The 14755-nt window shown below is 35.0% G+C and overlaps 1 protein-coding gene across 1 annotated transcript; it reads left to right on the forward strand.

The window, feature by feature from the left end:
- The first annotated feature begins 606 nt into the window (after positions 1–606).
- LOC140801995 (probable inactive leucine-rich repeat receptor-like protein kinase At3g03770) lies at positions 607–8913 on the forward strand. Its single transcript, XM_073157398.1, has 7 exons — positions 607–2549; positions 3744–3877; positions 5809–6049; positions 6138–6349; positions 6483–6529; positions 6887–6995; positions 8300–8913. The coding sequence occupies exons 1-7, from the start codon at positions 1199–1201 to the stop codon at positions 8531–8533; spliced, it is 2328 nt and encodes a 775-aa protein (XP_073013499.1). The 5' UTR covers positions 607–1198; the 3' UTR covers positions 8534–8913.
- The last annotated feature ends 5842 nt before the right edge of the window (positions 8914–14755 follow it).

Consider the following 14755-nt stretch of genomic DNA (forward strand, 5'->3'; position numbering starts at 1 on the left):
AACAGAGTCATCTAATTACTGAAAAAAAAGTCAAGCCACACTTATTAACCAAAAAACTAAGTCAATCTCCTTAAAACATTCTGAAAACTAAATTTAAACCTTCAAAAAAGAAATGCTAAAAGACAAATAAATTCAAAAAGTATTAGTGCATATACACTGATATTTGGTGATTTTAATTTTCACAAAAGTTGAAATCTAGTGTAGTTCTGGTGATATTAGGCAAATAAAGATCAATCCAACAGTAATCTCACATTTGGAACTCATAAAAAACACTGTCTTGGAGAAAACATTCCAAGGAACACAATCTCCAAAGTTGAAATCCAAGCACTTTTCCCTCAAAAGCATTTGCTAATCAAATCTAATCAAAAGTACCACCTTCCCTTGTCTTCCCAATGTCTGCTGAACTCTCTTTAGTTAAATAACGGTTAGGTTTTTTGAATTCCACCCTCGTATATCTATCTCATCGGCAAACGGTCAACAATATCGAGAGGGAAATGATAAGGAGGAATTTGTAAATTTGTAATAATAGAGGGGATGAATTATAAAATTATTGTCCTTTTTTGGCCGTTTCCATTAGTATATCCGTCTCTTGCTCTATCGTCACTTGGTGAGGGGGGGGAGAGAGAGAGAGGTCCAATAATGGCGAGAGACGGATGCCGGTCTTCGCAGGGTGAGGCCATGTGGTCTTCTTAAATGCTCTTTTGCGTCCATTACCTACCTCTTTACCTCCCCTGTTCCAGAACCCACTTTGCGGAATCCAGAGATTCCAAAGGAGGACATCTCTTTGGCTTTTGAGGAGTTGCGGCCCCTTTCTTCTTCTACAAGCTTCTGGGCGAGGAGATCTAGAGGAGGATATATCAGATATCTGGGTTTTGTGGAGTTATTCGCGTTCTTTGGCCAATTTTTTGTGTTTCTGTCGGTGGGTTTTTCTCCAACTTGGCTTCGAAGTTCAGATTTTGAGGTCTTAACTCGTGAGTTGCCGAGGAGTTCGTGCAGTATTCTGTATTTATTTGCAACTACAGTGCTTCTTCCTTCTCGGGTTTGTGGAGTTTGGCGAAAAGTTTGTTTTTTTGTGTTGAGGGATAAACTGAGCAATTCTGACCCACATTGTCACAGTTTAGTTTTTAAGAGGCAGATATAATTACCCTGGGCACTGTTCTTCTGTTCTTTTGCCATCATCACACATACAGAGACTTCAATGGCGTGCCCTCTTCAGTTCCTCGTGGTGACCTTAACCTGTTTGTTTTTAATCCCGAGAAGTGAGCAAATACAATCTACACATACCCAGTTGTTGCTGCAGATGAGGAAACAGCTGGAGTACCCCAGACACTTGGACGCTTGGAATAACACCGACGACCTTTGCTGGACACAGCCTTCATCAGTTCTTAGCGTCACCTGCGAAGGAAGCTTTGTGACGGAGCTCAAAATTGTGGGCGACAAGCTTAGCAAGCTTGATAAATTTAATGGTCACTCAATACCCAATCTAACTCTCTCAGATGCCTTTGTTGTTGATTCCTTTGTTACAACCTTGACAAGGTTGACTACACTGAGAGTAGTTATTCTCGTTTCTCTGGGAATTTGGGGCCCTCTCCCGGACAAAATTCACCGTCTGTATTCTCTTGAAGTGCTTGATTTGAGTTCCAATTTCTTGTATGGTTCAATCCCTCCGAAGATATCTGCCATGACAAAAATTCAAACACTGACGTTAGATGGGAACTACTTTAACGATACAGTTCCTGATTGGTTCGACTCATTCTCGAACCTCACTGTTGTGAGCTTGCAGAACAATCGGTTGAAAGGGTCCATACCGGCATCCATTAGCAAAGTTGCAACTCTCACTGAACTTGCTTTGCCGGGCAATCATATTTCGGGTAAGATTCCAGATTTGAGCAGCTTAACGAGCCTTGAGATGTTGGATTTGAGAGGTAATGAGTTAGACTTGGAACTACCAGTGATGCCTAAAGGCATGGTGACCATTTTACTCAGCAAGAACTCGCTGACCGGTGAGATTCCTCAGCAGTTTGCAGAATTGAGTCGGCTTCAACACCTTGACCTATCATTTAACCTTCTTCGGGGAACTCCACCTGAAGGCCTCTTTTCTCTTCCAAATATTAGTTATTTGAACCTGGCATCCAATATGCTCAGCGGGTCTCTTCCCAGCAGTATAACTTGCAGTAGCCAACTAGGCTTTGTTGATTTATCTACTAATAGACTAATTGGTGACATACCTGCTTGCCTGACAGAAAATTCGAACAAGAGGATTGTTAAGTTCAATGAAAATTGCTTGACTGTTGACCCTAAAAGGCAGCATGAAGCTAAATATTGTCAGGACAGTCATATGAAAGAGAGAAGCTCCAAGAGCAAGGAAGTAGTATTGCTGGTTGCAGTAATTGGAGGAATTACCTTCATTGTGCTCATGGCTATGCTTGTCTTCTTGGTCTTCTGCAGACAAAACTGTCGGAGAGCAATATCAGAACAGCATTTATTGCCAAAGTCCGTGCAGGATAATTCAGCCACAGGATTTTCCTCTGAGCTTCTTGCAAATGCAAGTAAGTATTCTGCTCCAGAAAGATTCTCTATTATTCCTAGTCGGGATCATTGCATTTTGCTGTCGCCCATCCATGTACCTTGATGTTTTGCAATTCCTCTGCATATTGACGTCAAATTAATAGAGAAAGTATAATTTTTTAAAGAAAAATTATTAGAGGAATTTTTTCCCACCGTAATGAATATTAAAATATCATAATTACCTTTCTCCTTCCATTAAATTTACTCACTGTATTCTATTCTTCAAATTTAAAACAAAATGCACTTTCAACATCTTCTTTCCTCTCCTATCTAAGATTACAACTTACAAGCCTTAGATATTAATTATTATCTAATATCACAATATACCTCCCTTTAAATATATGATCATAGAATGAAAATATTTAATCATCTTAAAAATATGGATAGAAGATTCATATTTACTCAAACAATGAGATTATTAATATCATAGGGGTATTATAATAAATTACTCTCTCTCTTTTAAATGTAGATGGAAAAGTTAACGATTACACACTAGTCTGAACTATATGGGACAAAGTGATACAAACGGAAGTTCAAGAGATAGTTTGATTTTAGACATAACCACAAGGGGGATTTTAACATAACCACAAGGAGGTAGCTGCACTGTGTAGTAGCTACTTATCTATATTTTGGAAGGATTAGGTATGCTACAAGTAGGATGAGCCGATGAGTTTAACATAACCTGTTATCTCAAGATTCTCAACTCTGGTTTATAGCCTGCTCTTTAGTTGGCATAGGTATGACATAATTCTTGTCCACTAAGCATTACTTAAAGATGTTTATGCCAAGAAACCAATATAATTTGTAGAATAAAAATCCAAGGGGTTATAAACCCTGCCCCCTTTGTAGAATAGGAAGTGATTTGAATGGAGAAAAGATGAATGAAGATTTATAGGGTTTTCAACCAGATGGAGAATTTCATTTATGCATTCAAACAGTTTTATTCATCAGTGAGATCTGAGATTTGATTAGATGCGCTTGCGTTCAATTACTTTAGGACCTACAGGTCTGTCAAGGGGTTGACATGCTTCATTAGTATTTCCATATGAGAGATATTTTCGCTGAAAAATGGTGCATTTATGATACATTTATAACAGTAGCATGTTTCCCAATTTTGTTTCTTTTCCTAAATATTTATTATTTTCCTATTTTGCTTTTTTTTTTTATAAATTCAGGGTATATTTCTCAAGCTGTGAAGCTAGGGACACAAATGCTGCCTATACATCGGGTTTTTTCTGTGGAAGAGCTGAAGGAAGCGACCAAAAATTTTGAAAGGTCAGCATATATAGGCGAGGGATCACTTGGAAAGGTGCTTACTAATGAGCTTTTGAGTCTTTATAGGCGAATCGACATTTATATGCACCAACATCTTTTTATAAAGTGCATGAAGAATCAAGGAACCACATAAATGTGAAAGCCAAAACCGTATGTTTTAGAAAAGTTGACTCCCTTTACTCTCTTAATTTCAAGCTAAGTGACTTTGCATACCCTCGCTTGTATCCGGTTGATCGAAGAAGGAATTTCCTTCCCTAGTCACAGTTTGATAGTTACTAAATTTATTTTGGTTAGTAAAATTGATAAATGATGCCATGCTATCGTTGTGACGAGATATTGATGGAAAGCCCCTTGATGATGTCAAGTTATTTGCAGCTATCTTTAAACCTTGGTGCATATAGGTACTCAGGTTTTCCGACATATCTAATGTTTTGCAACCTATGACTAAAACTGAATCAACCAATTTATGTACAGATATCTTTGTCAGCCTTTATTTAATCAAACAATTGATTCTCCCGACCTTGTTTTTTTTTTCTCAAGCTAGATGCTTTTGTAATGCTTCTTATTTCTTAAAGGCTTCCAATAATATCACTGTAGTCCATTGGTACCCACTAAACTGACCATCATAGGGAAGCAGCCATCTTATTTACCATCTGCGCGACTTCTTTGCATGGCAACTCACAGTTTCAGCCCTCACTTAGATCTTAAATTTGATTATACTTTAGAACCTCCCTACTTATGAATATTTCTACCTTTCTCCTTTTGCTTATTCCTTACCTCCACTTCTTTACCTCACTTAGCGTTACTCTGAAGTATCTTTCAAGGCAAGTTGAAATTCACTTTTGATTACCTTGCTTTGGAACTAATAAATGATAGAATTCTCATTGTCTGGCGATCGACCTGAGATATCCCAGATTTGCAAGAATTTGAAAATTCTGCATTGTCATAACCTCTTCCTTCACATACCTAATCACTTTATATAATTTTGGCTTGTTACATTTTTGTGAAAAATGTTCGCTATTTTACTGTGGCCTACTTACTTGAATGCCCTCTTCACCTCTTTGGTCTGCAGATGCTTGATCATTTGTTTGTTTCATTGATCTTCTTTATGCAAATAAAAGAATGGAAAAGGGGTTTGGAATGAAACGATTTATTACAGAATGGCTTCGAGGAAGGAGGAAAAAATAAGGATGATTGAACAAAATGAAAAGTAAAACAAAACACAGGTCATAGTTCAAAAGAAAAAATGGTAGATAAGAGCTGCAAAAGAGGAAAAAAGCAAAGAGACAATGAGAAAAGATTTATTAAAACAGGAAGGAGGAAGAGTAACATGGGTCATTCATGCAGATGGTAAATGGTGATGCAATCAGGATAACGGTGCTGTTTTGAGCAATGGTAGTATATGAAACAAGCTACAACAATAAACTTATCTTTCCTTTTTCCTGCCTAGGCAGACTGTTAGCTTTCAATAACCATGCAGCTTAATAATACTCTTCTTTCCTTTTCCATCACATAGACATGGTTTACTAATTCTCGAAAAAAGTCAAGTTTACTAGCATACAAAATATATTTCTACAATAACGATAAAAATTTGAGACCAGTATTGACAATTTACAGGACTTGCATAACAAGCTTAAGTAGTTGCACAAGAAACAAACTTATGCCTTCTAGTTCCTGGTGAATTTTTAGACCTGAAAGCAGAATATGGTTTCATGGAACAGCACAAAATAAATTTATTCAGTGAATTTCATCTTTCAAGTTTGAAGCAGTCATACAAATGCGGCATACCAAAGTTCTATTGGATTTATCTTCATAGACATGAAATTAATAGGTTGATTTTAGTCTTAAGTATTAGGATAACAAAAGCCATTGTACTCTATATTGGCATTATTCCTCTAGTTTCTTTGATGCTCATAATTTTCTAGATTAGGTTCATATATTTGATATCCTTATCATATTTTTCAGCTCTACAAGGGGAGATTGGAGAATGGAACTTTTGTTGCAATAAGATGTTTGGCATTGTTCAAGAGACATTCAATTAGGAACCTCAAGCTTCGATTAGATCTGCTTGCAAAACTTCGCCACCCAAATTTGGTTTGTCTCTTGGGGCACTGCGTTGACAGCACACTAGATGATTCAAGTGTGAACAGAGTTTTCCTTGTTTATGAGTATATACCTAATGGAAGTCTTCGTTCTTTTCTTTCTGGTAGGGAGGCTTCTTCACTATTCAACTAATGTGCATGGTTTTATCTTTGTGTTCTGGTCTTGATGATTCTACCTGCAATTTCGTACAGGTTGCAGCCCGGAGAGGATTTTGAATTGGTCAGATAGATTGCAAGTCTTGATTGGCATTGCAAAGGCAGTTCATTTTCTACATACAGGGATAATACCTGGTTCCTTTAATAATCGACTAAAAACCAACAGCATTTTGCTTGATGAGCACTTGATAGCAAAATTGAGTGACTATGGGTTGTCTATAATTACTGATGAGATTTACAAACATGAGGTTGGTATACTTCGACAAACTTAGGATCCTCTGTTAAGCTTATAGCTTTAATGTAGCTTCAGTATTTCAGAATGTGCTTTGTCTGTATAAAATTCCACATGTATTTTGACACTCACTGTCTATTGGTTTCCAGGCAAGAGCAGAAGGTCAGAAAACAATTCAAAGCAAATATGCAACACCGTGAGTTTCTACAGAATAATTTTTGTATGAAAAAGTTACCATTTTGGTCTCCACATAAACTACTCCAAACATAAATCTGTCCAACATTGCTTCCTCTCATGAAAATGCACGAATTTTGCATGATATTATTTGTACACACTACAGTACTATGGTACATTCAGTTATCCAATTTTAAGATTAGATAACCTTTTTCTTTACCAAGCACTGGAAAATGTAATAGTATGATTCTGCAAGAGTAGCTTCCTTGCATTATTACACAAAATGCTGTTGTAACTTCAGTCACAGTGCTTCTTGGTTATTTTTCTCAGTAGTAAGCTCTTGTTACATAAATTTGATACATGGCTATTGTCTCTCTAGAGAAACGGTCAATTTGGAGGATGATGTTTATTCTTTTGGTTATATCATACTCGAAATGATCACGGGACCAGGACTACTTGGAAAAGAAGATTGCTTATTAACTGACTTGGTATGCCTTCTTTCTTCATAATGCTTTTATGTATATAAAAGAATAGCATAATACAGCAGAGTTTTCTTGAATTGCATGAATGTTCTAATCTTCTATAAATCTATTCAGAACCTACCAATTAATACATGGTGAATTTTCCTCATTACCACTGAGCACCCCCTAGAAAATTGTTACACATAAACCTGTGCTGGGACAAGACAGCACCCCTTAGAAAACAGTTAAACATTTGCATGCCAAGTTGTGGAGTTGAATTTGACATCATGTTACTTCCGCATACGTCCGGTCCAAAAAAAAGAATGTTGGATAGAAAAACCCACTCTGATACCATGTCAAAGTTTAGATGGCTCATCAATCCCGAATAATTTACATTTTTAGGTGTTAGAGACCCCATATATACACAAATGACGAGCCCCCCTATTTTGGCACAGCCTAGCAGACTGAGTATTTGCATGGTACATGCTGCAGTACATTAGTTTCCTAGTCAGCACTACGAAGAAATGCATGAGTAACTATGTTAAAAGCATGATAAACATTGTTGGTTCATTACTTAACAATATAAGTTTTTAAGTTGATTGATTATCTAACATAGTATCAGAGCAAGTCCTTTTTAGAGACCATGGGTTTAAACCTCGCTAGTCCACCTATTCACTATTTTGGTGTCGTGTGGTGGGGTTGCACATCTTATCATCACAACTAACTATCCACGTGTATAGGGGCTGCATGTGGTGAGGCATCTTAATGTAGACGTGGAATTTGCTTTTTGAGATTCTATAGTGGTGGATATTGCATGCAATCTTTTCTGTTGGGATTCTCATTCATGTGGAGAACAATCAAAGACTTTGGAATTTGTTGAATAGAGAAATCATCGAACTAGTAGGATCTAGTAACTTATGATTTCCTTCTTGTGGCAGATTACTGTGGCATAATTGCTAATAGTCTAATAGTTATATTGTTTTCTTTAAAATTCTCCATATTCTCAAACATAATTTCATGTTGTTTCCAGTCCTTTATTACTCTCTCTCCTCCTTTTCCTATTTCTCCCTTCTTTGACTCTGCCAATGTCATTGGGATAGTGGAGGGGAAAATGAGTGATATTTAATGTAGGGAACAAGATAGAAACAAAGCATGTCAGGGCAAAAGAAAAGCTGAGAAACTACTCTGGTTCATGATTGTTTATATTTGACAACATCTTCTGAGATTATAATAAAGAATTGAGTACAAAAAGGCTTCTTTTATGCTTCATGCTTATACCTCTCTTCTTTTCGCGGAGCAAACATGATCTTACTACTATTTTTTTTGTGCAGACTAAGTCAATATGCAGACAGGAGGAGCGAAATCATGTTCTTAATCCAATTGTTATCGGTACTTCCTCACAGGAGTCTCTGTCAACCGTGATCTCCATAACCACCAAATGCTTGTCTTCTGAATCTTCTACCCGCCCTTCCATTGAAGAGGTCTTATGGAACCTGCAATACGCGTCACAAGTCCAGGCAACAGCTGATGGTGATCAGAAATCAGAAGTTGCTTCCCAAGCATGATGCAGAAACAAAAGTTGAAGCCTGCAGCTTCACAAATTTCGTGATATCCAGACAAGGATGCCGATCAAGTACCACACTCCCACAGCTTGGAGATATTGTTCATCAATCAAGTGTAGCAATTGGGAGATACTATAACAGGTTCATTGTCTATCAACGTGTTTCCCACGACCTCATTGATGTAATTTGTAACATAAATGTTGTTGTCATTGCTTGCAATGAGGCAAAGCCTTCTCAACGGATTTATGTACACTGTTGTTCAAATGTATCGTGTGCCTTTTTCTGAAGAAAAAAATAAATTGTGGCTTGTATGAGTTAGTTTGAACTAATAGTAAGTCCTTTGTCAGGACAATAAAAAAGCTTGCTCTAAACTGATTTAAGAATATTGCCAATGTTTGATTCCTGATTGAAAGGATACAGTTCTCAAGTGGTAGAGCATTCAATGAAATCTTACATCTATTTGACGGGATCTTGTGTCGACTTCTGATGCTAAGAACTTCATGAAATATAGGAGCATTATGTGATGGAAAAGAAAGTTCTTGGACCTACTACCACTTGTTATCTCATCTTCAAAGAGAAACTTTAAATTTAACTTCAATGAAACTAATGCAAATTATTTTATTCTCACAAAGAAAAACTAGAGGAAATTACAGTTTAACTCTGGTTTGGCTCAATTTCAATTTATGTATTTCAAATTTAAGCAATCTTTGGTTGAAGAATACAAGACTCATATCCATGAATTAGGGATCATGTATTTATAGTTTGTTGTCAAATACTACCTAAATATAATATAATTTATACTATGATTAATATCTCCTTATGTGACCGCTAATCTATGTTTTCCTATTCCAATTTGGAGTTGAATAAAGTGATAGCGGTAACAATCTAATTCTAAAAGTCACTAAAATATAATAAAATATAATTAAATAAATTTATAGGTTTTAGAATGTAAAATTTTGTATAGTCGAATCTAGCATTGGACACTATTTCCTTAAGACCAATTCATCCTTCGCAAATTGCCTCTAGAACAGTGGACATACAACTGATCACGAAAAAATGCACCACTTCGGGAGTTCAATCGATTAACAGTTTTAATCTAAAGGCATAATTTTCAAACTGTATCAGATAGGGACACGCCAGGCAGTGTGTATGCATGTGAGTTAATTTGTATAGTATTTTTTTACCCACAAAATAAGTATAATTTTAAGACTTAAAGCCCACGAGAAGTTTGACACTTATATACTATACTAATATTTCTCAAATATAAATATAGTACTAAACTCATTTTTTTAATTTTATTTTCTATTACCATAATACCCACTTTAAAGCCCATTTTATTTCACTATGAATGAATAAGTGAATTTATGACATAAAAGTACTCTGTGAGGTCTTTTAATTCCACTATTAATATATTATTAATAATATGTAAACCCCACTTAAATATGAGCTTAAAAGTTAATAGAATATTCACATGAAATATATAATATTTCTTGTAATAACCCAGATCTAAAAATAAAATAATAATAATATAAAATATAAAAAGATAAAAGAAGAGAGATAGAATGAAAGACAAAATAATAATAATAATAATAATAATAATAATAATAATAATAATAATAATAGCTATTGCATTGCACGAGCTCGTGCCATGCTAGTGGGTGCGCGCTGAGGGCGCGTGTGCCGGCCCGGCCAACTGGGCCAGGCCCCCTTACCGCCGCCGCCTCTCTCTCTCCCCCTCTCAAACTCTATCACTCACTCTAGTTCTTCTCTCTCAAACTCCCTATCCCTCTCGGTAAGCCGACGCCGACCACTTTAGACCATCGTCGTCGCTTCCACTGCCGTGCTACTAATACCAGTGAGCCTCCTCCCTCCTCTTCCTCTCTCTCTCGAGTTTGTCAGAACCGAGTTGCCGGTGAGAGGCCGACAGCTGGCTAGCCAGCAACAGTCGAGACTCCCCCCCTTGTCGGCCCGGCTTTTCCTCCTTCCCTTCTCTTTTTTCTTCTCCTCTTCTCTTCTCTTTCTTTCTTTCTTTCTTTCTTTCAATGCTGGACCGAGCCCAGCACTGTAGCAAGGGGTTGCTCCCTCTTGTTAATTTCTATTAATTATATAATTTACTTCCTAAAATTAAGGTAAATTAGTTTAATTAGATACTTAATTATTTTGATATTTTACACTCACTAGTATAATTGTTACCTAAGTATTTTTAGTATAATAATTTATTAATTATAATTATAAATATTTGCATATAAATTTATTTTTTGGTTTAGCCATTGTTTATTAGATTAATACATGTAGTCTTATTGATAATAATTTTATATTTTATATAATTATTTTTAGCTTCTTATTATTGTCTACTACTTTTATAAAATGAAATACAAATTATTTTTAGCTTCTTACATATTATTTTTGTATAATAGGATAATGACTATTTTACATATAATTTATGATTAATTAAATAAGAGTATCACAAAATAATTATTAATAAGATTATATTTATAATTATATTTTTATAAATTATATATATGGTCGTTATTAGTTATATACAAAAATAGATAAATTACTATATACTTATTACTTACTCTATAATTAGTAAACTAGGGGATTCTTATTAAATAAATATAATTATGGTAATAGCATATTAATATTATCATAATTAAATTTATCTTATGAATCTAATTAACTTTAAAACTAATAAACTATTATATTTTACTCAAACTGATTATAATCAGATAAACGACTAACTTTATACTACTTAAATATTTTCAAATTTCAAGCTCCTTATTTAAGACCATGTATACCCTGTTAATGCTAAGTTGACGTTTGATTGACGGATGGGAAGAATACGTAGTTTGTATCTTCTGATCAGATGTGAGTAGTCTTATCCCTTAGAAGTGTTTCTCAAATTAGAATATATTATACTTATGTATATGCATGTTTTGATCTCTAGCATGATTTTACTTAAGCACATTTTATCATTCATTTGATTAGAAGATCTTAGATATAAATATACTATTGATATATATAGACGATTGGAGAGGACTATACTATTATGACTTTATTTATGTTGATATGATCTCTAGCATGAGTATGCATATGATAGATGCATGTATAATTGAAGATTACGTAACATTATATTTCTTTTGACTTTCTTACCATCTAAATTTCTAATATGCATGACTTGTTATAGTACTAGATAAAATGCATATGATCCGTAATTTAGTCTGTGTGCACAATAGATATTCAGACACATGTCGTTCGCCAAGGCATATGTGGCGAGTTATTCTCATGTGATTTCTATCAGCTAGTTGGGTACCCGAGTCTAGATGATGATAATAGCCTTAATAGTTGGCATGGTATGGTTATATGATTGAGATACCGTTAACGGTTAGTAGTGTATACTCAAAACTTTTAGGCTTGATTTAAGACCGAGTACCAGATGTTGACTGTACATAATAGTCTCATATGATGATATTATTCATAGTTGATATTGATAACTGAAATATTGAGAAATGCATATGATTTTATTATCATTTAATATACCTAATTATCAAGTGGTCATTTTGTATCATATATGATTGCATATGATATCATAGTATAATTATGGTCGGTAGCGATTCTCTTTAACTCATGACTCTCTTTATTTCTTTTCTAATCTTCTAGATATGTGGTACGTGATAGCGACTTTAGATATCATGAGAAAATATTTTAGAGCAAAGATGAGGTGTGCTATAGATGCGAGACAATATAGAAGATAGTTTATATAGATATTGAGTTGTACCGATGTTGTATATTTTTGTATCCCATTATATTAGACTGTGTTATAATAAAAATTGTTATGCATGCTGGACGATATTATATAGTAATATCTTAATGATTTATCGTGGCCTATATAGATCTTGCCAGATTATGTAGATGTTTAGTGTGTATTATTGTGGACTTAGATATTCACATATTAACAAGTTTATTTGACTAATAGTATAATTTATCTCTAAGATGGATTGTGTTAAGCATAGGTGTATATCTATGCTTGACGAGCCCTGCCTGTCCTATCGTGTGCACCGTGTGTGTCACATGGGCGTGCACGTGCCTGTGTCGGGTGAGGGTGTTATATTTTCAACATAAAGAAAAGGGGATCTGACCATGTTTATGGAACATAGATAATTATCAAGATACCCACACTAGCACTTTTCCAAAAGTATCAATGTCATTTTGATATTTGGTCCCATCCCCCTCGTTGTTCATATCTTAACAACTAAACACCTTATAACTATTACAACCTCTGTGGTCCAAACTAAGTTGCAACAATTAGATTCTCCGTTCAAAACTAACATTGCAAACATTAGAATCAACATGAATCTGTTGGGAACTGGACTAAGGTGAGATCTGATATCAATTGTTATGTACCGGGCTAAGTTTGGTTTTGTTGGAGATAATAGTAGGTGATTAGGTAGTGGAATCGGTGAGATGATAAGATCTACATGATGGAAGTGGAAAGGATAATGAAGACAGTGATAGTGTTAAGTAGATATGTGATTTAGAAAGGAAGAAGGGGGATCAATAGGTAAGAATGGAAGAGCTAAATGGCGGCTAGGGTCTGAAGAAGGGGGAGAAGATAATCGACTTTGCTGGACTAGGAGGATCAACAGTTGAGAAGGAAGGGAATGACGTCATCTTGATAGCGTCGGCCTTAGATCGAAGGAGAAGACTAGGAGAGATAATAAGGAGGTTAGAGGTAGAAGAAAGTAGAAAATATTGATATTCTTTAATAATCTCAAAGTGGTTGCCTTCCACATATTTAGAGGCTAGCCAGAAATTCAAAAATGTTCAAATTACCCTAACACGAAATGACCTCAGCGTCAAACATTGGAACATCATTGAATGAAGATTGCTCTCGGGTTGAGACATTCAAATCCCATTGGATAGGCATTCAAACCCTTCGATGAATACTACTCTCAGGTTAGGGAGTTCACATATTGTTTGATGAGCGTTAAAATGCTTTGACGAAGACTGCTCTCAAATTAAGGCACTTGAACCTCATTGGTTGGGCGTTCCAACACTTCGGCGAAGACTGTTCTCGGATTAGGGCATTTGAACGCAGTTGGCTAGGAGTTTGAACATCTCGATGTTCTGCTGTTTTCAAATTGTGACATTCGAGCATTATTGCTCAGTTGTTCAAATGCTTCAATGAAGGCCGCTCTTATGTTCTGGCATCGGAACGCCATTGGTCAAAGGTTTGACCATCGAGCCCGATGCCATAAATTTTTTGAAAATATTAAATAACTAATATTACGATAAATATGTTCGACCCAGCAAATCTAATCTCTCCTATGAGGTGACTCAATTAGACTCGGATCACATTAAGTTCATCAACGCTAATATTTTTCAAGCAAACTATTAAATAACCAAATTACCCATATTATCCCTAAATCAAATGATTATATTCAGGTAATTAAGTATTTTTATATCCATGTTTACAGCTGAGTAACGATATAATTCAGTGTGGACTATAGGATTAAGTGCTTAGTTTAAAATACATGGATGTAAGTAGAAATTGAGCTAAACATCTTCCATAATACCATGATGTGAATCCATACCAAATGATGAAATTTAGGGAAAGGATCCAACCACATCACACAAAGTTCTTATCATCAATACAACAAGAGAATGCTTTTGTTAGCAGCAATAATTATTGCCAACTCCTATGATTATAACTTAGCTGGCATCCAAAAGCAACAAAAGAGATTGATACTATGGATGCTCATTTATACATAAAAAATCTATCTGGCATTTACCCTCACTATGAAAAGATATAGGAATTTTTACATAATTGCCGCCAAGAACTATTAAAATATATGATTAGATGTTTGTTAAAAGATTTACAGATGCATACAAAAGGCTACAAATACCTTTCTTTCTTGAAATTTAGAGTGCAAAATACTTAGTAATGATTATTTTCTTATACTATGATTTCGGATAATATTAGAAAGCTTCCCAAATATTTGAAGTAACTTATACAAGAGAAAAAAATAATCTATTCTTAATCTGAGTTTAATTTTCAATTCCATTTAGTTTGAATTAACTGACGAAATAAAATTTTTAAAAGAGCTCAATAATTTCGGTGGCGATAATACTATTCTTAAAAATATAACGACGATCAATTATATAAAAATCTCAAAGATATAACGAGGTGAGACTAAATCAAGATCATGACACTTAAACTGCCAT

This window comes from Typha latifolia, chromosome 15, assembly GCF_019914945.1.
Source record: "Typha latifolia isolate L0001 chromosome 15, TyphaL0001v2, whole genome shotgun sequence".
In the NCBI taxonomy this organism is placed as follows: Eukaryota; Viridiplantae; Streptophyta; class Magnoliopsida; order Poales; family Typhaceae; genus Typha; species Typha latifolia.

Coding starts and splice junctions, on each gene's coding strand:
- LOC140801995 (XM_073157398.1), top strand. CDS start 1,199: ATGGCGTGCCCTCTTCAGTTCCTCGTGGTGACCTTAACCTGTTTGTTT. Junction 3,878..5,808: donor GCGAGGGATCACTTGGAAAG/GTGCTTACTAAT, acceptor CATATTTTTCAG/CTCTACAAGGGGAGATTGGA. Junction 6,350..6,482: donor ATGAGATTTACAAACATGAG/GTTGGTATACTT, acceptor ATTGGTTTCCAG/GCAAGAGCAGAAGGTCAGAA.